This window comes from Cnephaeus nilssonii (assembly GCF_951640355.1).
Source record: "Cnephaeus nilssonii genome assembly, chromosome: 1".
NCBI lineage: Eukaryota > Metazoa > Chordata > Mammalia > Chiroptera > Vespertilionidae > Cnephaeus > Cnephaeus nilssonii.
The window spans coordinates 80,164,311-80,190,031 of NC_137072.1; the positions used below are offsets into that span (position 1 = coordinate 80,164,311).

Genomic DNA, 25,721 nt, shown 5'->3' on the forward strand with positions numbered 1-25,721 from the left:
GGGTAGGACGTTATTGACCAAGATGGCAATTAACAGTGAGAAAATAGTAAGAAAATATTTGATTACAGGTTATTCCTTCCATTTATTCTCACATTTCTTTGTACATTTCTTAATCTAATCCAAGTTTCCACCATATCCCTTCTTCCCTAAAAATTCCATCTTGTCCTTTGAACTCACAGTCCAATATCAACAAATTCCCCTACAGCCTAAATTTCATCCATGACCGTTTTTGTCACCTTCAAGCTCTAAGATAAAATTTTCCCCTGCTGATAGTGTTTTCCATGAAGATTGCACAAACTCTAGTATTAGTTCTGTCATAACCTTCAGGGAGTAGAAGTGCCGCTACCAAAACTCAATTTACCCTTTCTCAAGAGGCCGTAGGATCTACACTGGCCAAGGAGGAAAGTATGAACATGAAGGGGGTCGTGTATAGTGAAAAACGGAGAGACAGAAGAGCATTTACAGAAGGTCTAGAGATGTTAGCAGATACCCAAAAAAAGAAAGAATAAAAGGTGGTAGCAAATACCTTGATGGCAGGAACCTCAGAGGAGCTGGATAAAAATTGGCTTATGTATTGAATAAATGATCTGCCTGAAAATAATTCAAAAGTGATTCAAATTCCTTTATTTATATTTGGAATCTATAGTTCCAAATTACTCATTCCTTGTGTAATTATTTATGAGCTGAAACTATATTAAATTCAATATGTTAAAGTGAATGAAATCATTTTAGGATAATATTTGTTTTGCCCATACTGTGTCAGATTTCATTTTACAAAATATAATTAAATGAGATTTTATTAAATATATTTATTTATACTTAATAAAATAAAAGTTTGAACTTCATTGAAATGTTTAAAATGTAAGGAAAATAAATAGTAATTACTTTTAAAAATAAACAAAAATAATAACAGTGAGTTTTTAAAAATTTTATCTCAAAATCATAACTATTATGGCTCCTCCATTAATTTTTTAAAATTATATAAATAAGCAATTCAAAACATCAAATGAGTTATGCCTCACAAAGGATTTGGAGACAAATGAATTATAGTAATTAAATGTTCTAATTTTCATAACTCTTCATTAAATTGTCATTATGTAGCTATACCCATTGTAGCATATTCACAATAGAAAATTAGACTTGATTTTGTAACACTTTTTCAGTAGTTAGAAATATAGGATAACTCTTTCAGAAAAATGATATCCTTAGATTTTTCTCTCTGTTTATGAACATAATGTCTAACTAAGCCATTAAAAAAAAAAAAACACACACCTTACATTCATTATACCAGTGTCAAAAATTCAAAATTGCTATGGTATAATAAAATATAAATATTTAGTCTGTGTCCCAGTTTCCTGGCACTGGGCTCCTAAAATGCCTGGAATCTTTTGAGCGATAACAGAGTCTTTTGTATGCTAATGAAAAATGGGGAGGGAGACCCCATTGGTGTGCTCAGTGGTTGAGAGTCTACCCATGAACCAGAAGGTCATGGTTTGATTCCTAATCAGGGCACATGCCCAGGTTGCAGGCTCAATCCTCAGTAGAGGGCATGCAGGAGGCAGCCAATGACTTTCTCAAATCATAGATGTAACTTCCTCTTTCTCTCTCTCCCTTCCTCTCTGAAATCAATAAAAATATATTAAAAAGAAGAAGAAGAAGAAGAAGAATGACCCCCTGCCCTGGTGCCTGCCAATCAATCAGTGGAGATCTAGGCCCTGAAAGGACACACCTGGAAAGCTACTGAATATTCTATTGAGATCTTCCCCTGGGATCTCCCTAAAATCTCCACCCTTAAAACCCTTAGGATGGAGGGCCCAGTGTGCTCTCCTCCCAGGAACATGCCCATATCTTTTCTTTACCCTTCCCCCTCCCTGCCCCTGGAACATTACCATTAGCTTCCTCACTCCCAAGCTCCACGGGCCCTTCCTTTACCTCTATAACTTGTTTCCTAAGCCCATTTCTTCTAGGAATTACTTTTCCTTCCTCTATGATTTACCCAATAAATGTTCTCTTACAGTTTGGGTCTTGGCTCTGAATTCTTTCCTAGCCATGATGACACAACTGGGTTCATCGTAACAGAAACATACATTCTAGTGACTAGTGAGAGAAACAGTCTGGCTGAAAAATCACTGTCTCAATACTTTGCATCCACAATATGGATCTGTATACTTTTACTATTAGTACTTTTTCAATCATCTTACTCTGCTTTATGTTTTAAAAGAAAATATATCACAGTGACAAATTAAAAAAAAAAAGAAAAAGAATGTGCAAATGTGCCACTAGAGAAAACTAGAGGCCTGATGCACAAAATTCGTGTGTGTGTTGCGGGGGAGGTCCCTCAGCCCGGCCTGCACCCTCTTGCAATCCGAGACCCCTCGCTCCTAACCACCCACCTGCTTTTGTGTGTACAATTCTGCTGTTGTGTGTAAAATTCCTTACTGCTTGGCTCGCTGCTCCTTAGTGCTGCTGGGGAGGTGGGAGAGGCTCCTACCACCGCCACTGCGCTCACCAGCCATGAGCCCAGCTTCTGGCTGAGTGGCGCTCCCCCTATGGGAGCGCACTAACCACCAGGGGGCAGCTCCAGCATTGAGTGTCTGCCCCCTGGTGGTCAAATGCATGTCATAGTGACCAGTTGTTCTGCCATTCGGTTGTTTCGCTATTCGGTCAATTTGCATATTAGGGTTTTATTATCCTATCTAATAAAAGGGTAATGTGCAAATTAACCATCACTCCATCACAAATATGGCGGCTCCCTTAGCCACAAGATGGCGGCGCCTAGTCCTCTCAGCCCCAGGGGGTCAGCCGCTGAGAGCAGGCAGCGTGAGCGGCCTGGCGGAATGTTTGCTTCGTTGCCACGGTGATGAGGCAAACATTCTGTGCCTGGCCGCGGACTGGCCTCTGGGCCGTGGAGGGCCTCTGGGCAGTGGGCGCGGAATGGCCAGGCCCCACAGAGAGCTCCTGGCACATGGATTCGTACGCAGGGCTACTAGTATAGGATAATAAAGATATATAACCACAAATCAATGCTGAAAATAAAATATAAAAAACACTAAGTATAAAAATTATGAGCAAATAAAATAGAATGAATAAAATTTCTACACTGATGACTCCAAATTTAAACCTCCAGCTTTCACTATTCCAACTGCCTACTCAACATGTACAATGCAATGTTTAGTAAGTCTTTCAGAGCTATGTTGCAAAGAAAACCTCTTCTGATCAAACCCTAATGTGTATTCCCCTACAGTTTTTCACATTCCAGTAATAACATCTCACTCTTCCAGTACTCCAAGCCCAAAATCTTGGAATTGCACTCCACCCCTTTCTCTCATAGTCTATGTAAAATAAATTAGCTAATTCTGTATGTTCTACTTTTAAAATATATGCAAGATTTTAGCACTTCTCATTTGTTAACTAAATTAATGACTAATTAAAGGATAAAATAATATCAAAGCTTATTAATTAAAAATTAACCCCTAGCTGGTTTGGCTCAATGGATAGAGCATTGGCCTGTAGACTGAAGGGTCCTGGGTTCAATTCTGGTCCAGGGCACATGCCCAGGTTGCGGGCTTCATCCCTAGTGGGGGGCGTGCAGGAGGCAGCCGAGCAATGATTCTCTCTTATCACTGATGTTTCTATTTCTCTCTCCCTTCCTCTCTGAAATCAATAAAAATATGTATTAAAAAATAAAATAAAATATGTAAGTTATATGAAACATAAATGTTATTTATTTAAAATTATCCTCATATTTCTTCCACTCATGAAAATTAGCACATAACCATTTTGGGGGAGAAAACTAGAGTCTTATGAACAGTTAGTTTAGGTTAATTTTGCTGTTGTGTGTACAATTATTTAAGAAATGTTGGTTTCATAAAAAGTTCTGATTATCAAGCTTTCCCAAAGTCTGAATGTGCATTTTCTGTAAGATTCAAGGAACTCTGAGTCCAAGCCACATACATAGAATGAAGGAGCTGCTGGGGTTTTTTTCTGTTTTTATTATAAAGAAAAATTATTTTCCCCTCAGGTATTGTTTTAGCCTTTCTCAATCTTAGACAAAAACTGATTCTCCTAAATCTGATATAAACCTAATTATGTTGTGGAAAAGTAAAACAATTATTTGATCTCAAGGTACAATGCACAGCAATTCCAGTGTGCTGTGGCAGTCATCCTTCTAACGTGTTTTCTCCAATGTCAGCTCCCACTGTATGAAGTACATTGAATACAGTGATACATAAAACACCTGGTTTCTAGAAAGGTTATATGAGGATTTGGATGCATTTTAAAGAAAAAGTCTAAAAAAAAAGAGATCAACCCTTTCATATCTCAGAAAACTTATACCTACAAACTAAATAGCATGATACAATGAGATTTGTAACAACACTTGCAGAATTCTCAGATTTGTGAATCAATAACGAAAATTTACCTTCCAAAAGACAATGATTGTTAAATGCTGAAATCAAGTTAATCAGCAAAGGACTAACTATTACCTAAAGAAGATCTTAACTTGTTTGAAGCAAACCTAATGATGTCATAACAACACACAGAACTTCAAAAAGTGCTGTCTGGATTATATTACACTTCAAATACACCTGGATCATTTATGATAAAAGCTATGGCACATTTCCAGTGACATTTACCCACAGACCAAGAACATGGAAGAAGACTAGAGAAAATGAGATAACAGACAGATGATATTCATTTTCATTATTAAACACTAGAGGCCTGGCGCATGACATTTGTGCACTCGGTGGGGAGGGGGTCCCTCAGCCCGGCCTGTGCCCTTTCACAGACCAGGAGCCCTCGGGGGATGTCCGACTGCAGCTTAGGCCCGCTCCCCATAGCCGTCAGTCGGACATCCTTAGCGCTGCTGCGGAGACAGGCCATTGTGCTTGCCAGCCATGAGCCCCTGTGGGGGCGCACTGACCACTAGGGGGCAGCTCCTGCATTGAGCATCTGCCCCCCTGGTGGTCAGTGCATGTCATAGTGACTGATCCTTATCTATCCTATATAATAAAACCATAATATGCAAATCAACTGAACAGCAGAATGATCGGTGGAATGATTGGTCACTATGATGCACACTGACCACCAGGGGGCAGACACTCAACTCAGGAGCTGCCCCCTGGTGGTCAGTGTGCTCCTACAGGGGGAGCACCACTCAGCCACAAGCCCAGAGCCAGGCTCACAGCTGGCGAGCGTAGCAGCGGTGGCGGGAGCCTCTCCCATCTCCGCTGCAGGCGGGCAGTAAGGAGCAAGGGGTCCCAGACTGCGAGAGCCCCGGACTGCGAGAGGGATGTCTGACTGCCAGCTTAGGCCCGTTCCTTGGAGGAGCGGGCCTAAGCTGGCAGGCGGACATCCTCTGAGGTGTCCCAGACTGAGAGGGGGGTTGAGGGTTTGGCCGGGCTGAGGGACCAAACCCCAGTGCATGAATTTTGTGAACCAGGCCTCTAGTATATAAAATAATTTGAAATCTGTGAAATTTTCATTTGAATTTAGAGTTTTGGTGATGAGAGGTAAACTATTATACAATCAATTGAATGGAAATGTAAGCTATCTTTTTAAAACTCTGCATGGATTATACAGACTATATTGAACTTCCTTTTAAAAATGCAAATTAATATTTCAAAATTTTATATCACTAGCTAATATTTTGGAAAAAAAAAGAAAGTACTAAAATATTTTTTGTCAAAATTAATCTAGAAAATTTTGAAGTGGGTGAATATTTTTATTAAATACAACTTAGAACTACATGTATTGTTCTCATAAAAGTTCACACTCTTTTTAGAATATTGCTCTGACTGAAGTATAAAGATGATACATTGTGAAAAGCAGGCTATATATTAAGATATTATAATAAGCACTTATATATGGTATATGATATATAATGTACAATAAACAATTATAATCATATTCATATAAATTATAAAACTTGAAGCATTAAAATATTCTTGGGAGATTATTGCAGTTTTCAAGATTGTATCAATTTGTTTTTCTGCCTTCATATTTAAAACCCTACCACCCTTAACTTTGTAAGGGACTAACGTAATACTAGTCAAGCTATATGTAATTCTGACTTAACTATTTCTACCAATATTTAGACACAGTCCTCAAAATAAAATTTAGCTTCCAGAGGAACAGAGTAAGTTATTATGGACACTGGTAAGCTAAAACATTTTCTATTCATTCCTGAAGGTATTCAGAAGCCATTTTAGAGTTCCTTTCATCCTGTAGGTATTCAAGCTCATCGGGGATACTTCTTTTTTTTTTTCTTTATAACTACAGAACTTGCTATTTATTAACCAAGTGAGTATTTCACGCCTGGAGCCAATTGTTCATAATACCATAAATTTGGCTTTAATAAAAAAAAAGATTCATGTCATGCAAATTCTTAATGATGCCATATGGTAAGCAGAGCCAGTCAAATTTTAATGGGATTTTGATAAGGAGTTGAGCAAATTTCATGATGCAAAGCACAAAGAGCAAAGGCAGCAAGCACTATATTTCCACATAGAGTGGTTAAAAATAATGAAACCATCCTGTATAGGCACTAAATTACATACTGTATGCTTTACACATATGATCATATTTAATTACTGCAAAACTCTAATTAAGTAGATACAATTATTCCCAATTCAGGCGAGATACTGAGACTGCGAGCCATGATGTATCTTGCAAGGTCACATAATCATTACAAAACTGAACAGAAATTCAAACCCAAGTGTGCCTGACACTAAAGTTTTGCCTCCTCTCTAATGTCTTCCTTTAGCAAATAAGAGCCCAGGGAAGAACGAAGGCAAGTGAAAGTTGTTTCTTTCAATCATGTGACAATGTGTTTGCCGACCCATCACTCAGGTAAAACCTAAGTTAGGAGGGGAGACCAGAAATCAAAGAAAAACATGACCAGGCCAAAATGAGAAGTCTGCATACAGAAGCCAGCCCATGGGCAAAAGCAAAGGGAGAGGTACAGAGAAGGCAAGTCTAGTAGATTCCTTGTCCCTCCATATAGGCACCAATTTCCTTTCTTAGCCCTAAAAACCTTTATTATTATGTTTCATTCTTCAAAAACACTTGGGATATTATTAGATATATTTTCCAAGAGTAGATGTAGTTGATAACTACAGAAATGTCAATTTTTTATTTTGAAGGTACATTTCAAGAGTGTCCTAAATGCTCCTCAAGAATTAAAGTTTACATATCGTAATACTTCAGTGACACTATCAGTTCATTTTGATAACAAGTCAGTCATTGTTTTATTCATGTTTACATACAGATTTTCAAAATTAAGTTAGATTTTTGCGAGGATTACCCTAAGCTCCAATTTCAACTTGTCAGAAATTCAACCAAAAATTCAAATGATTGGGATTACTCTATTCCTCCAAATATAATTACCTAGTTTGATGAAAAAAGAGACAAAGGACAAATAAACAAACATCAAGTAGAAATGTATTGTTTAATTTTACTTACTTTTTTAGTGAAATTTGAAAATTGGCATACCTCATTTCCTTTTTAATCATATTACATAATTCACTCTATTTCTTTATTAATTTTTTCCAGAGTTTAGTTTTAGTATAGTAATGAGCACGCCAAATAAATGTTCTATACTTAACATCAAAATGTGTTTATTATGATGACAGTGAAGTAAATTAGGAATTAAAATGTAATTAAATTAGTTTTTAAAATGATAATTAAATTAAGATAAATTGAAGTCAGCAAGGCATAGTGTTTGGGAAGAGAACATTAGGAGATAAAATATCAGGGATAAAACCTAAAGCCAAAGAGAACACATCTAGAATGGCCAGAGGGGCACATGGCTTAAAAAGCAGCTGAAGAAAGAAAGGTGCAACCAGATAGGGAACGCTTAGTGGGCCTTGGTAGAGGGTCTGGGCTTTCATGTAAGAGTAACACGAAGCCATTGAAGAGTTTTACCCAAGAAAGTTGCATGGTCAGATTTAAACTTTTCAAGGAATCACTCTAGCTGATAAAGGCAGGGGCAAGGACAATATGGGGAAAGAAGTTAGGAGACTAGAGAAGTGGCTCTGTAGAAGTTGATGGTGGCCTAAAAGGAAATGTTGGCAGTGAATTAGTTAAAGGAGAGATCTAGGTGTGAAATAACATGTATAATAAAAGCAATAAAGAGTTGGTAAATGGAGGAATTGTTTTAGAAAGATAACAACTTTGACAAGGCCTAATAGGTATTCTTTGCTCTTTAATAAATGAAACAAAATGATCTTATTCATCACTTAATAAAATTACAAAAATCAAAAGCAAGTAAACATTAACTTTTATGCTGTCACCCATGTACTAAAAGAATACTTTTCAGATGAATACTGTTTATTTATACCTTTAAAATAAATAGTCTTACATTAAACATACCATTTAAAAATATAAATTCTTACAGTACTTTAAAAAAATCAATTTTCAGATTTTGTGTTTTGTTTAATGTTCAAAATCATTATTACTTTTCTTAAATTCTTCTTTCTTTTCCTTATCAACTATGCCCTGCTGATTTCTTTATAAGCAATTCTTAAATAGTTAACATATTTTAAATAAAAATGAAACGTCCTTTAGCTTCTGGAAAGTTCTAAGGAATATTTTCTTATTTTCTCTCTTCCATAGTCCCCTATATCCTGCAGATGACCATCTTTCCTCCTTCATAGAGGAGAATAGCCAGAAATCCCTCAATTTACTGCCCTTCTCTGGTCCCACCACAGGTCGACATCACACCTATTATTTATTTCATCCGGTCTCAGCGGAAAAGGGTCCCCCTTCCTGGCTTCAGGTAACTCTGGAACCATGTCCTCATGAAATCTAATGCAGTGGAACTGCTGGACCACTGCTCCAGTTCTTATTCCCTACAATTCCTCAAGTCACAACTCTAACAACAATCCCCTCTCTCATATTTCAGACCACTCAATTCTTGGTTCTTTCCCGTTAGCATATTCATATGGATGCTTCTTCCATCTTAGAACTGCTGGACCACTGCTCCAGTTCTTATTCCCTACAATTCAAGTCACACCTCTAACAACACCCCCCTTTCTTACATTTCAGACCACTCATTTCTTGATTCTTTCCCATTCACATATCCATGTTGATGTTTCTTCCATCTTAAAACCACCTGCTATAGCCTTTCTAACAAACTCTCTTCGCTTTATTGACTTTTTAAAAGGCATCATCAAAGGCTGTTTATATTCCTCTGCTCATTTGATGTTTGGGTATGCTTCATTATAATGTCCATTTTAAATAGGACAGGAAGGCTTAGTAAGGTTAAATAAACTTTCTAAAGTATGACACAGTTTGGATAGAATTCTAATCAAGGTATTCTTATTTAAGGCTTTACTTAGCAATATAAATCTTGATGCCATCAGTGCCATTAAATGTAATTCTTCCCTTTGCATTTATTTTTCTAAACAGTAATATCATAAAGATTTGATCCATATTTTACCTAAAGGAATATATGTGAATAATGAGAGTACAAACTGATCTTTAAAAAATGTGTGATTTTCTAAGTACATGACCTTTTTCTGATTTTTAACCTGTTAAAAGCTATTACATAAATATCCATGTATTTTTTGTTTTTTTATGGTAATACTTTAAAAAATAATAAAAGATAAATAAGTATTACTAGTATATTGTTTTATACTACAGAATAATAGATATAAAGATGTTGTCATTTATACTAAGGTGAGTAAAAGTACAATATGTTAAAGAAAACATATTTTATTTAATTTACACAAATTCAATTTTATCAGGATTAAATAGTCCAAGGAATTAACACTACATTTTAGAAGGGTAGTCTAATTGTTCATAAATCAACAACATAATGACTATTATCTCAACTAAGTAATATTAAGACCTACAAAAGACTCTTGCTTGCAGTAGATAATTCCTAGTTTGCTCCAGTATATTATGATTTTCTAATTATTTAGCTATCCTTTTCAACTAATTTAGACAGATTATTGCTTCAACAAAAGTAACCATTTGATGTCAATACACCTTTGTCACTGAATTCTTTAAAGTGTTCATTTATTCTGTAAACATTCAGTGAGGATCTACTATGGGCAAGGAACTATGGTCAGGCACTCAATGTAGGAAGATGGAAAATGGGTGACACAGTTGCTATCTGAGGTAGATCAAGGAGAATGTGCGTAGCACATGAAAATTACTAGTAACTTCAGGAAACCTCTGAAAGTACATTCATTTAAATATAAACGTTTAACCAAGTGAACACATAGGCAAATTATATACAAATGCAATTTAATACGTAATATCTATTAATGGCTAAAGAACATCTAACAGTCCTGTCTTTCTCAAATGTCATAGACTCTAAAGGAACAAGGTAATCTTTTTGGTTATAAAGAGGAACCATATTTCTTTTCAGAAAATGTAAATTTGCTTCTCTATATAAAGGAAGTACTCCTCGTGTGGACAGTACTGTGAATATTTTCCTATCTCTGCATGGCTAGGGTTTTCTGAACAGAGACAAGTGGAATTTGGGTTAAAAGAAACCTGGGCAGTTAAAAGATGACTGAGTGACTGAGCAGATAGTGAGAGACATCTGGAAGGATTTACCTCCCAGGGGGGAGGTAAAAACGTTAACATTTCAAAGGATGGAGTGTGTGTGTGTGTGTGTGTGGGGGGGGGGTGCTGTTTAAGCCTGAAGCCATATATTTATATTCCAAAGGATTTTACATTAGGGAGTTGAGGTTTCTCTCCCCCTCTCAGGAGAAGAGGAGCGCAGCTGTGTAACAGCTCCTACAGAAATGCCCAGGTTGATAACCAGGGGCTCTTCCCCTCGGTGTGGGATCTCCCTTCTGGTGCTTGCAGAGCCCACCATCTGCCTCTCTTCACAAGGCTCTGAAGGGGACATGGAATGTTAAGAAGTGATGTGCTTATTGCTCTAAGAAGTAATAGTCTGCCTGGTTCCAGAAACCTCATAGTTGCTTTCAGAACAAAATAAATAAATGTATATATTGAAATCTTATCAGAGCTTGCGGGGGCAGGGGGGCGGGGAGGGAGATAGTTTCTTTGAAGACAGAGCTTCATTATACTCATTTTCAGGCAGATCAAGTTACCTTAATAGTCAATAAATGATCTTATTCAGCAAAAACAACACACTGATTTTTATCATTTTGTCATAAGATTTCAGTGCAATTAAAAGCAGGGAGCGTTTAGTGTACCAAAGTAAGGCAGCCTAAAAGAAACAAAGAGAAAAATCACTTACTTGATATTATCAAGACAGCCCGATTCAGGTTTCAGAATGGCAGTATGATGAAACATTTTATATAAAGCAATCCCAAGGAAGATTACATTAAGCTGGAATGTAAAAGGTACTGTTATGTAGCATAACTGGACTAGAAAAGAAGTAAGTCTATTCAAAATAACAGATGAGTTGCTCTGGGAAATTAGCTCTCACTACACTTTCAAAGGAATTGGATCATAGATGATTGCCTAGTATTTTAGTAAAGGCAAGAAGCCAGTTTGGGGATTGGAATACCAAGGAGGTACAAAGCACTGTTATGCCAAGTACACACAAACACTAAAATCGATCTATTTTTGAACCACCAAATCAAAAAAAAAAAAAAATTAGGAAATTGTGGTTAAATTGTGATATTAAAACAAACTAGGCTTAAGGTAGCAGGAACCTCCAATGAGGGTGTTATATCACTGGAGCCAGAGAGAGCATTTGATTTAAAAACAATACAAAACAACCAATTCCAGTGTAAATTCCATATATCAGATATACATAAACTGTATAGAAAACCACATGTCAAATTGCCCTTGATCACCTGATTTGTTTATATATTTCAGAATTTGGGGTTGGTGGGACTAGGAAAATCCAATTGTGAGCCCCAAGTCTAAGACATTCTCTTCTAAATAATACGGGGTTACGATCCTTTATCGAAATCAAAAAATCTGAGAAGTAAAAGTTTAAAAAATTCATTGGGTAACAAAAAGCCTAGCCTGAACAGAACCCATTTGGTGGGAGAGCTTGATTTGAATGGACATAAGATCTTCATGTCTTTATTCTATTTGATCTTAGTTTTCCTATAATTTTTTTTTCTGCTGAATTATTGCTGTTTGGTTTCAGAGTCTTGCCTACTCCCTACTGTGAGTACTGGATGCTATGTTTGATTTGGGGCAACTGCTTATTTCTCACTAGGGATAATATATCATATGCAGTACAGACACCATATTACCTTGATAACATTTGAAAAATGTCTGAATTTCAAAATATACCTGGCCCAAAGAATTTCAGAAAATGAGTTGTAGACTGAGACTGTATTAAAAATCAAAAGGCTATATTTTTTTCAAAAAATGGATAGCAACTTTTTATTTCAAATTGTTAAGTTTGTAAATGATACTAACAATTATATCTAACTGAGGATAAATAATTTCTATTTGAAATCAAGATATTATGCATCTAAAATAAAAAAAGAGAAGGTATCACTCTGGAATGCGTGTTTGAGGCATTTTTATATAAAATCATTTTAAATTCTAAAGTTTTCAAGATTTATAGAAAAAAGAAAACTGTAAGGAATAGTTAGATATTTTGCCACTTTCTAATTTCTGGTTCCATTCATAATTCAAATTATCCAAATGAAAAAAAGAATGGAAATGTAACGTTGGTCAAACTTAAAGTCATCACTATTCAAAATCTATGAAACCAAATGGATTATGTTAGATCAGGCTTCTCAGGAACCATAGCGGTACATAAACTTGAAAATGCATGTTCTCTTCTCGCAATTGTTTTGATTAAGCGTTTTACAAATATAAAAGTAGACTATAATGAGTGTCTAATTGCTTGAGTTTATGGGGTCAAATAAGTACAGGCTTTCCCCAAAGTAATCTATGTAAATTAAAGATAGTCAGTATAGGGACAGAAAAAGTTTCATTTCTTGACCCGGAAACCACATAGTTAATTAGGAGTTCTTACCATAATTATCAAGGTCGCTGGTCCTATAAAACTCCAAATGAAGTAGGTGTCAAGTCGGAGCCAACATCTGCAATGAAACACAAGGGAGAGAAGGCATTCAAGGACTGGGTATGGGACATACATCAAGAGTGAGCGAGTGACAGAGAAGAATGTGAGCTGCAAAGCGTTCCACTGGGAGACAGGAAATATTACATTGCTTGTTCATTTAAATGCTGAATTACGTGCCCGATTTCTGACAGCGCTATTGATGGAGTAAGATAATTACCCCTGGAGGAAGCAGGAAAAAATGGCACTGGGCCTATTTGCTAAGGCCTTTTGTCTGTCATAGAAACCTTAAAAAAAAAAAGAAAAAGAAAAGAAAGAGCCATACACATAGCCTTTAAATCGAGTAGCCTTAAGCTATCCTTTTCTCTTCAATTATGGTGCTACATAACCTGTCTATCAGCTGTCAGGCAAAGTGACATTTTCCTGTCAGGAAGATCTCAGGAAATTCTCTACAAAGAAGAAATAAAATTGGTATCAGAAGATTGAAGTTTAATTAGGTTGGGCAGCCAACCTTTGAGAGTTCTTGAATCTTCAAAAGTGCATTGTTACTGCTAGTGCTTCTGGGGTTGCAAATGATCCTTAGCATCCCATGAAGTTGATTCATGACCCAAAAGTAAATTATTAATCACTTAATTTCAGCTACATTTAATACTCCCCCAATTCGTAAAGCCTCTGGGAAATTACATTTTCATTCTCCAGGATGACAGGAAGACAAAATGGAAGTGACTAGTTATGAGAAAGATTAATGTAAATTTTGAACAAATTACATTTGATGTTAAAAATCATATCGTGAATTATTTGCCATTTTTCTATATTTGAGCCATGATTTAAATATAAAATAGCTCCAGTTGAAACTATTAAAGAGTGATTTGCTAAGTGATCTAAAACTGCAAGTCCGAAATATGTAAATATAGTGTGTTTTGTTTTTTTCAATAAAAATGTTATTTAAATCTCAGGAATAATGGAATACTAAGAAAAGCTATGAAGAAAGGAATTTGTAAATGTCCATCAATAGAGGAATAGGTAAATAAAATGTTTTTATTTGTATGATGCAATGTTACAAAACAGTTAAAAGGGAAACAGTAGCTCTTTATATCAATAGGATAGGTCACAATAATAATTTTTTTAAATTTTAGTTCTTTATTGTTTTTTTAAAAATATATTTTATTGATTTTCTACAGAGAGGAAGGAAGAGGGATAGAGAGTTAGAAACATCAATGAGAGAGAAACATCGATCAGCTGCCTCCTGCACACGCCCCACTGGGTATGTGCCTGTAACCAAGGTACATGCCCTTGACCGGAATCTAATCTGGGACCCTTGAGTCCGCAGGCCAATGCTCTATCCACTGAGCCAAACTGGTTAGGGCAAGTTCTTTATTGTCTAATGTATTACATAAGTCTCCTTTTTTCCCCATTGACCTCTCCCAGGCCATCTCCAACCCCCAGCACATGCCCTCCCGCCCCCCCCCCCCCGCCCGCTTCTGTGTCCATTGGTTATGCTCATATGCATGCATACAAGTCCTTAAATTTAAGTGAAAAAGTAACATGAATAATTTATACCAAATAACTTTGAAATGTATATATACATTCCTAAAGTAATACTCACATTTTTTGACAGATACATATATGTATGTAATATTCTTTTAATTGAAGGGGGAAAAATAACCAAACTCATTTAGTAGTTGCCTCTCACATGAGAGTAGAGAGGATTACATACAAGTGGATCAAAAGAACTTTAGCCATATGTTTTATTTTAATAATTCCTGAAAGCAATGTGCCAAAATTCTAAAATTTTTTACATCTGAGTGATAGAGACCCAGACAGTGTGGCTCAGTGTTTGAGTGTCAATCTAGGAACCTGGAGGGGTTTGATTCCTGGTCAGGGCACATGCCCGGGTTTGTGGGCTTGATCCCCAGTGGGCGGTGTGCAGGAAGCAGCCAATCAATGATTCTCTCTCATCACTGATGTTTCTATCTCTCCCTCTCCCTTCCTCTCTGAAATCAATAAAAACATGTTAAAAATTTTTTTTCTGGACTTTTAAATTTATAAAAGGTTCAAAGCTACATTTTTAAGCAAAAACAAACAAACAAAAAACAAACCATATTCCCTGAAAAAAAACACAATTTTAAAACAATAAAATATATAACTTCTATTAAGTTAAATAAATATATGCTATATAATTTTAATAGAAGTATAATATTTATGCTCCAATAAGAAACTGACTACAAGTTCATGTTTTTACACAGACAGATAATTTCACTTTATTTAAAATAGACATAATAATCCTATTTGAAAAAATACTATTAGGGAAACAATCAATACTTAAACTACCAGCCATTATTTTCTTTGAGTAGTTGGTCATCTTGTTTTGTGCCATTGTTCAAGAAATCGGGCCACAGAAAATAAGACTGTGGTGCTGCCAATAAGCAGACACAAACTAGAGAATGTAAGGTTGAAATATGAACACTGCCTTCATTCTGATAGAGGCCAGTTTGTTACCACCCTAATAACAGTGTGTATAGGCAGGGTGGAGACAGAGGAGGGGGAATATTTACGGGTCCCTAAATTCTCAACAAAGACCGTTTTTCCCCTCAAGATAAGAACAATAGAGGACAAAGCATAAAGCATGGACATTTTCCCAGATTAGAAAACACACACATATACACACCAAGAATGTTGCCGAATTTATAACATGATACAATACTAATGTTACATTTAAGAATGAATGCCCATTGTATAGACCCTGTCTTTTGTAGGCCGAACACGTTTTTGACATCTAATCTGAGAACTAAAACACATTTTCAGCCAATTCTTTCTAAATGAAAATGTTTCAAGAACTTCTGAAAATGTTATTCTGAAGTTTAAGAACTTCTTAGGGAAAAAAAAATTAAATTACATTATTACAGAGTATCTTGGCATAAGTAGGGAATTTCAAATTATAAATAATCTTACTAAATGTTTTGTTAATATGAAATACTGTAAATTTTAATCAAATAATTAAATTTTATCATTATGATGCTTTACTTTTTTTAAAAAAAAAACAGTCTCAGCTTAGCAAATGCTTTATCTGGAAATGTATGTGCTTTTGGCATAGTGGTCTCTAAATGTGGAAACATCACTTTAGATTAGAAGTTATTACTTTTATCCTTTAAGAATATTCTTCAGCATCTCTTTGCTATGATAGATTTAAATTCCCTTCCGAACTGAGCAGTGGACGAGGCAATCTGAAACACTGCGAATGCGCTGAGTAAACGGTCCTTGCCTGGGCTTCACTATCTTCTGAAAGACAGTGTGGCAAGGATCCCTTTTCTAATTTGATTACCATATGGCCACACCTGCTGTTGTTTTTGGCCACACACTGGCTTTCTAAAAGCTTTCTTTATTTCCTCTCTTTCCTATTAACTACCTGTATGAATCCCTGTGGGAAGGAGGTGTATATTACCTGTATGTTATGTGACACTGAGGTGTATATTACATGCCTGGGCACATATATCCCACTTCATAGTATTCTATAAGCCCAGGCCATTCAATGTCACTTGGATGCAGTGCAAAACCACTGGTTAAGGCAAGACAAGGCCAGATTAGTAAAATGAATACTAGAGGAATTACTAATTGAACTAAGCACAATAAAAGACCAGCTTGCAAATGGCCAGATAGACCTGCTGTTGAAGAATAGGATTTATCTGAAATGCGCCTTTATCCACGAAGTTGCATTTAATTTGTTAAATAATTAACTTTAACAAGCCATTCTTGTTTAATTTTTAAGATGTCTATTTATTTTTTAAAAGAAATTCAGTCATGTGTATAATCTATAATTTACGTTTACACAGTAGTACATGTCAATAGAGATGACTTGAAGTTGAAATAGCATGTTTATTTGAAGCATTTGATAAAAGAAAAATTCTTGTGATACAGACATATTCCAGAATTCAAAGGAGCACTTGTCATATACATAAACCTTAAGTTTTTAAAAATGTGGTCTAATACAAAGATGTCATTAAAATTATTTTTGTAGCATTTTTAAAATTATGAAAGCAGCATATATTATTATATGTATGATGAATTCTTACTGCATTAACACAATTGTATTATTTTAGCACTCTAAAGAAATGGAGCTAATCCACAAGGATAAATTATTATTTTTTTCCAGAATTATTCTCCTTCCAAAATAAATAAACATCATGACAAATTAAATGGTAAAGATGTTGATATCTGGATTAATCTATAAAAATGTCAATTACTAATCCTGCAAATACCACCTTCATATTTACTCAAAATGGAGAAAAATTAAATAATGAACCAAATTAATTTCTCAAAAAAACAAAAAGGAAGCCATATTCCTAAAGTTTATTCTCTTCTACTAGTTAACTACATCTCACCATTTTATTATCATAAGTCATTTATGATTCTGTGCTTAGAAAAATGGTTAGGCCAATTATCCCATGTACATACATATAAATGTCACCCAAAACATGTTTCACAATGCTTTCAGGTACTAGTAACCAAATGTAATTCCTTCTTCAAAGTTAGCTTGTTTAATGTGGTACCGTTAAGATGTTTTGGGATATTGTATTTTCTTGCCTATTTAAAACACTCATCCAAGTAAACATTTGACTATGGCCAGTTTTTCTGATGTAATGTAAATTAAGAATGGTATTTGACTCATCTTCAATAGGACCCTAAATCACAGACTACACTCTCCTTGGTGAGTATCAAACGTACCCAGTAAACAATTTTTGGTCAGTATTAGTGAATTTATAAGGCTTCATTATATTAGGTTGCTTATGAGATGTGTAAAGTACATTATCTTTTTGTCTATAGCAGATGCAGATCTCTATATTTGTACTACATATATAGGGCAAGATTTAGAGAGAAAAAGAGGGAATCAAGCTAATTGGGGTCATTAAAAAGGAAGAGTAAAAGTGACAGATACAAACTTGAAGCAAAATTACTTGAGTTCTAAGCTTATTGTATAATATAACTAAGAATTTGTTGTTTGTTTGTTTTGTTAATCCTCACCCAAGGATATTTTTCCATTGATTTTTTTAGGGACAGTGGAAGAGAGAGGGAAAGACAGAGAGAAACATTGATGTGAGAGAAACACATGGACTGGTTGCCTCCTGCATGAGCCTGGGCCTGGGAGGAGCCTGCAACCAAGGTATTTGCCCTTGAGCTGAATAGAATCTGGGACCCCTTGGTCCATAAGCCAATGCTCTATCCAATGAACCAAACCAGCGAGGGCTGTTAAGAATTTTTGAAATGCCATTGTCTTCACAGCACACTCAGGCATCGCCTTGAAATACTTTGTGAACAATTGCATGAACTGGAGCAAAGGTTGGCAGAGTGATGCAGGACAGAGTGTGATTAGCAGTAGGTCAAGACCAGCATTTGTGGACAAGCTACAGTTTTGACTCTTAAAATTCAAAACTAGCTCCTATACATCAAATATAGATTACGCTATCTTCATGTTCCAATATGTTATTTAATAAAAACCCAAGGGTTTCATTATTTCTCCAGCAAAATACATCCTACATTTTTATGGTGGACTACAAAGGTAAGAATAGGACTCTGTTATAATTAGTTAAAAGTAAATGTTGGAATTATTCTGATAGTCCCATGTCGCTTAAATTAACGTTCAAGTTTATGGCCAATACCTAAATGTACTAGTAAATAACACGATAGCAGTCCTGCTGTTCTCTGATACAGTTCTCATACGGGAAACTTCTTAATACAGAAAATTAGGCCTAACCAACAATTTTTATATAAGATGATAATTTTATGTCCATTCATAGGGTTCCTAGATGCTAAAACGATGCTACAATAAGACCTTAATCTCTGTTACACATACAAATAAAACATGCTGTTGGCCTTTAATAAGACAACATATAAACATGCAGCTGCACTCCTCACATACATATTGAATGATTTTCTTGATATATGTCAGTAAAAAATACTTCTCCATTATCTGTACTATTTCCCACTGGCTAAGCTAGAGTCGAAGATATCTGGTGATAATATATCAACAAGGTAGATGTTTCACATCAATGAAATGTTATAAGTAAGAATATTTTATATAATATAATAATATGCTTAGAGAAATATTCCAAATGAATATATACTTATCTATGAGTGGGTTGCAGTGCTTAGAAATTGTGAAATGTATTAAATAAAGCTGTGCATACAGCTTGCAGGTAAGTTCAATGTTCCTTGGCTAGGATCTTTCTTGAATACTACTATAATCTAGTATTTTTTAAAAATCAATAATCACTTTTCTACCAAATGACTATGCTACTTAGATAATGAAAATAAAGAAATATTGAGAGCCACCTTTTTAAGAGCTGTTCTTAAGCTAGTGAGCTGGGGAAACAAATCTGACTTAACAGATGATTTATAATAATTTTCAGATCATAAAATTTGATTTCAATTATTTTTAAGAGCTCGGCTATGCTTTTAGTCTTCAAGGATGTTCTGATCCATTATAAATGTTCATGACCTAATCGACATCTTTCAGAAACCCCTTACCAATTTTCGAGCCCATATGTTAACTCTTTGGCTATTATCCGGGCTTTACTTCTTTCTAGCATGCCCCCTCCATGGACCCTATGTCCAGTCCTTTTCCAATCTACCCATCACATTAACCACTGCTCTTTCAGTTACATATTTAGATTACAAAGTAAGTGCTATAAACTATAAATTTGATTTTTTTCCTTTAAAGAAAAATTAGCTCTTCAAATTGTTTGCATTTTGCATTGAGGTAATTAAATGAACTGATAGTTTTCAGGTCATAAAATCAAAGTATTTAGCACTGAATTTCCAAGTCTGTCCTGTTTGAATTATTGGAACGTCAGTGCCAGTCTATGTCTTCTCACAGTATCACATTAGGTGGATTCACTAGGTGACCAGACATAACGGTGTAAGTGAAAGGAAGATACACAAACAAATAAAATGTAATGCCAATTATTAATAGTGTGATTTAGATCTGTGGTCCACTTTTTGGGATTTAGAAAAAGTGATTTTGTTAATGTCTGATTATTGTGATTAAATGTTATTCTGAGTACATTCTCAATAATAATATCAGTACAGATAAAAATAGTTCATTAAGCAACAGCAGAAAATAATAGTAAGAATCTCTTACAAGCAATGCAAATTGATGGCAAACTATGCAACTTCTCAAAATCACATTATGTATTCTTTGTACGTGAATATGTGTTTTGTACATAATAATCAATTTAACAGCCCTAATAACATTTCAGAGTGAAACATATCCTAACCAATCTGCCAAATGGAATAAGATAGTTACCTCCGTCTGTATCAAAAAATATTTAACCTACAAAAACAATTTTATCTCCTACCATTGGTATGATTTTCTACTTTTTGTAAGCTATTGTCATTATTACAGATTTCAGAGAAAAAAACCTCATTGTCAGTATAATAAAGTACAATTATGTACATTAAGAGGAGAAAATGGGGAGACATATCTATTATTTAGATTATTGTAATATATTGAATAGTTTTCTTCTCTATGCATTCTAAGCAGTTGAGACTAAAGAGTAAAATATTAATAATAATGAAATTCCAAAAATAAATGAAATAGACTTTCAAGGCATAAAAATCATTAACCTTAAGAAAAATGTACATAAAATGACTGATAATATGTGTCTGAATTCTTGCTAATTCCAGCTTATTTAAGACTGTGAAGTATACATATTTGTGATAAAAATTCATTGTGGCACATAGGAACACTAGCAAAAAAAACAAAAACCTCGAGAGAGTAGAGTTACATAAAAAACAAAATCATGTGAAGATGAATAAGCAGGGAGTGAAAAATACCAGTTGAAATGAACAGAAGCTGGAACAACAAAGACAGATTTAATAATAAGGAACAAGATATATATACAGACGGCCTTCAAGTTGTGTAAAAATTCCTTGCTTACATTTTTCTTTGGGAAGATTCTTGATTAAACTCCTGATGGAACATGATCTGCTCATTTCAGCTCCTCAAGTAAATGAAAATGACTGAATGGTGTTTCTGTTTGCAATACCTGCTTCCTCAACGGGCAAAGCAGCACTGCCTAGACACTGGACTGCATGAATCCCCACAGGGTAGAAGTTAAGCAGCTTCTTCCATGTGTTCTAAAGGTGCTTCTGTGGACAGTGTATTTAAAAGGTGTAATGGAGACATTAAGTGTTCTGCGCCTGTGTGTGACAGAATGTTAATGCAAATTTCCCTACCCTTTTCTTTCCTCTACCCTCCCTTTTATCTTTATCTGTTTTGCTTTTCTTTGGGTTGGGAAAAATCATAATTACGAACCTGAACTATTATTAAAGCTTGTTTTAAATCAGTGCCTGGGAAATAAATTAGCCTCTATTCCCACACAGTAATAATGTCAGTAAATGAAGGCTTCCAGTTATGGTGCAGGAAATTAAAGCAATGATGGCCAAAGCTTTAACAAAGCCACAAGGGACCACACATTATTGATTCTAAGAAAAGATAGATTCCTACTACCCAGAAAATGACATCTTTCTCAAAATAAATGACTAAAACACAAAGCAAACAAGTTGAGTCAGTTCCCTAACAGGAAAATTTGAAACTATCCAAAGAGGAAAAAAAATCAACATAAAATATAAATAAGAGCAAATCCGTAACTACAAAAGAGCAAAACTGGACGGCTTAAACACAATATTGGAAGTAGTATAAGGTGACAAATAAGTATATCATTCAATTTAATATCTTAGAGAGGAAATTTGTTCATTAAAATGTAAAATTCTATGACCTAAAGGGAGCTACTGCTAATGGGTTTCTTTTGGGGGTGATGAAAATATTCTAAAATTAGGTAGCAATGTTGAATACATAATACAGTGAATATACTAAAAACAAAGAGTGAATTTTATAGTATGTAAATTATAGCAACAAAAGGTGATTTTTTTAAAAAAAATTCTGTGATGTAAAGTTAGATTAAAAAAGAATTGCTGCCCTAACTGGTTTGGCTCAGTGGTTAGAACCTCGGCCTGCAGACTGAAGTGTTCTGGGTTTGATTCCGGTCAAGGGCACATACCCGGGTTGCGGGCTCCATCCCAGTAAGAGGTGTGCAGGAGGCAGCCGATTGATGATTCTCTCTCATCATTGATGTTTCTCTCTCTCTCTCTCTCCCTCTCCCTTCATCTCTGAAATCAATAAAAATATGTATAAAAAGAATTGCTATTAGTTACATTTAAACAAATAGCTTTCTATATAGCCTGTCACTGTACCCAAGAACAAAATTCAACAGAAGTGAAATGGTCTTCTTTTAATGGTATTGTTGGTGTCTCTGCATCAACATATATTCTATATTAACTACGCTCCCAATAACTCTGGAGTCCTCTTCTCATTGTTCCCGCCTTAAGAATCCTTTCTTCTGAGAAGCAACCTGCTTTATCACCAGCATATTCAGGCTGCTGATTGATGGTGAAAGGGCATGAAATTTAGCTTATTAACTTCTGGATAAATTGATGTCATCTAACTTCACCCAGTCCTCCACGATTGCTTAAAAATCATTTTCTTAATGTCTAACTGGCTCCTTACCGCATTTTTTGTAGTGTTCCTTTCAAAGCTTTCAAATCTTCTGTCCTGTCAACATGCCCTCATCTGATCACTCAGCAAAAACCAGCATTGCCTACTTGATAAAAAGAAGTTCTTCCACTTCAAAACTGACCTTATAGGGTGGGGCAAACATAGGTTTACAGTTGTTCACATGAAAAATAATACAATAATGAAGAAATAATAATACAAGGATAAACTGTTTCACTGAGTCACAACTGTAAACCTATGTTTGCCCCAACCCATGTGTGTTCTTTACTTCACATTCACCTCAGAAGAGAGGGTTCATTTTATCATTTCAAAAACACCCTAGTATAGTGGAAATAAACTTAACTTGTTTTGTCACACATCTGCCACTATCAAGCTCTATAATTATGGGCAAGGCAATTAACTTATCTGGTCCTTAATTGTTTTCATCTGTAAAATTATTACCTTGGACTTGGTGAATAGAAAAGACACTTTCAGTACTAAATCAAGCTTTTCCTCATCTTATATCCAATCTGAGACCTTTCTACCACTCTAGAACCTTCCCTTTCACTCAGCCTATATATATATATATATATATATATATATATATATATATATATATATATATATATATGTATATATATATATATATATATATTAAATTCAAATGAGGCATAAGATATTTTGTCTAGGAATCTCCTCTTATCAGCATGATGCTTCTCATCCTTAGACAAGGTTGGGACTTCGTTTTTAAAAAGCCTTTCTTTATTACTATTATCACCTGGGTTAATACTTTCACTATTTCTCAATCAAACTTCTTCAGGGTGCAGATAATACTATGAAGACTACTCTTGACTGACTTATCTCTTTTCACACCTTCCAATTTGACCTCTGCTTCTAGCACTTTATCAAAATATGTGCTGCAAAGGTCAAGTGATTTTTCCTCACTGCTTATCCTATTTGAGTTATCTTTGACATAAAACACTATGGTTTTGAAACACCATCTTGAAATTTCTCCTTTTCCCTGACCCCGATCTTGTGGTTTTCTTTCTAAGGCCCTGGTCACCTGTTCTCTTTTCTCTTTTTATTTTCAATTTTCAATCCTCAACCCATGGCCTAAATGTGGGTATTCATTAGAGATCTATCTTGGTCACACTTCTAATTTTTTCCTATTGAAACTTTCATTCATTCTCAGGATGCCAACTGGTATATTGATGTGGATTACAAAACTATTTCTCACTGAGCTCCTTACTAGTATGCTGGACATCTCTACATGTATCTCTTGCCAATTTAAAGTTACTCTGAATATGCAATTCATCACTATATCCCAATACCCACCTAGGGAAAAATGCAGACTCCCTATGTTCCCATAGTCTTTCTTTCTGTTAATGACATAATTGTCTTTCCCGTGACTAGAACTGACATGCCTGGAAGAAGAGAAGCCATCAATATCAGGGACGGCACTGTTCTCTGAAAACACAGGTTAATAGAGCTAGTTCTTCATTTGACAAATGTCCCAATGCTCTAAAAAATATTAAAGTAATGCTCTTCTTATAATTACTCAAGGTTACGACTTACATTTGAAAAAGTTCTGCTGTTTGAAAACCGTATCATACTGATTCTCAGGGCTATTTTTTTTCTTTTTACAAAAATTCAAACCATGAATTGAATGATCCCCATTTGCTTCTCCAGTTCCTTCATGTATTGTTGTGAGCTGATAAAAAGACCTTAGCTTCCAAGAAAATTCTGTTATTTCAAGTAGATTTACAAGGAAAGAAAAAGGAAAGAAAACAGCAACTCACACTTTATCTGTGCCGTAACTCCTGTAGTCTACTGCAGCGGACACAGCCACAATGAGCGCGGGCATGCCATAGCCCACCAGGTAGAAGTACTTCCTGCGGGAGTGTTCACTCTCAAACACCTCCACCAGCATGATGTAGAGCTGCACGCCCTCCAGGAACATCCAGGTGAAGGCGGCCAAGAAGAAGAAGTGTAAGAGGGCAGCAAACACCGCACAGGCAATCTAGGAAGAGGAACAAAATGGTTGAGTCAAATTACCACTCAATGAAATATCAGCAACTGCCATAAAATTAAAAATATATATATTTATCAATACTGCAGTGAAAATATAGGTCTGCAGAAGAATAACCTGGGTGAGATTCTTAAAATACCGATATTAAAACCTAATTAAATATAACCTATCTTTGAAAACTATAGTTAACATTTTACTAATGGCTGATGGATGACAGCCTAGCATTATAATAAAGAAAGATTATAATATTTAGGGAAAAGTTCTAAGAGCCTACTGATAATTATTGCTGAGATTAGTCTAAAGATTTAAAAATAAAACTCAGAAATTTCTTCTCTTGGCCATAATTGTGTATGCACTAAAGTATTAATTGTTAGAAAATACTTAAAACAAGGAGAATAAAAGTTCTTAAAATTAAATAGTATAATTAATTACAGCATTTTGTAATTGATTATTAATTCATTACTATTACTTCTAATTTATTTCTTCCCTGTCTTGTTTCAGAAAGGATCTATGGTAGCATTGGGAAATTCATGCTACACATATGTAAAATTAGATCAGGTTAAAATAGTATTCTGCAAATGCTTTTTCTCCCAGTTTTTTGTTATTGGTCAAAAAAAGGCAGCCAATAGTTCAAAACTGCTTTAACTACTTTCTTTGGCATATTTTATTTTTATTTATTTATTTTTAAAAACACATATTTGCTTTATCAATTTTTAATCCTTATCCAAGGATATGTTTATTGATTTTTAGAGAGAGGGAGGGAGGGAGAAACATTGACCTGTTGCCTCACATATGGGCTGTGACCAGGGATCAAACTGGCAACCTAGTATGTGCCCCAATGGGAAATTGAACTGCCACTTTTTAGTGTATGGGATGAGGCTCCAAACAACTGTGCCACCCAACCAGGGCTCTTTGGCACATTATGTAAGGTACTACAAGTTTCAGCTGGCCATATATTTCATCATTTTCTTTTGTCAGTTCTGGAAGTTTTCACTCCTTTGGGGGGTCTTCATTTCTTATAAAAGTCCTAACTAAATCTATAACTCCTACTAGAAAAGGGCAACAAATTTATAGAAATTATCAAATTAGTATGGATTCAATGATGAGTATGGTTCTTGAGACTGAGACAAAGTAAGTCAATTTCTTTGGATTAGAGAGGTGACAGGGAG

General features: G+C 35.1%; 1 protein-coding gene across 9 annotated transcripts in view; it reads right to left on the reverse strand.

Annotated features, from left to right (window-relative positions):
- Nucleotides 1-25,721, reverse strand: part of ADGRL3 (adhesion G protein-coupled receptor L3) — a 761,705-nt gene that overhangs the window by 58,812 nt on the left and 677,172 nt on the right. For all 9 annotated transcript variants that reach the window (XM_079770921.1, XM_079770928.1, XM_079770927.1 and 6 more), the window contains 3 exons: nt 24,323-24,543; nt 12,932-12,998; nt 11,219-11,310 (listed from right to left, as the gene is read on the reverse strand). In XM_079770921.1, coding sequence (XP_079627047.1) covers nt 11,219-11,310; nt 12,932-12,998; nt 24,323-24,543 — 380 coding nt within the window. The remainder of the gene's footprint in view (nt 1-11,218; nt 11,311-12,931; nt 12,999-24,322; nt 24,544-25,721) is intronic.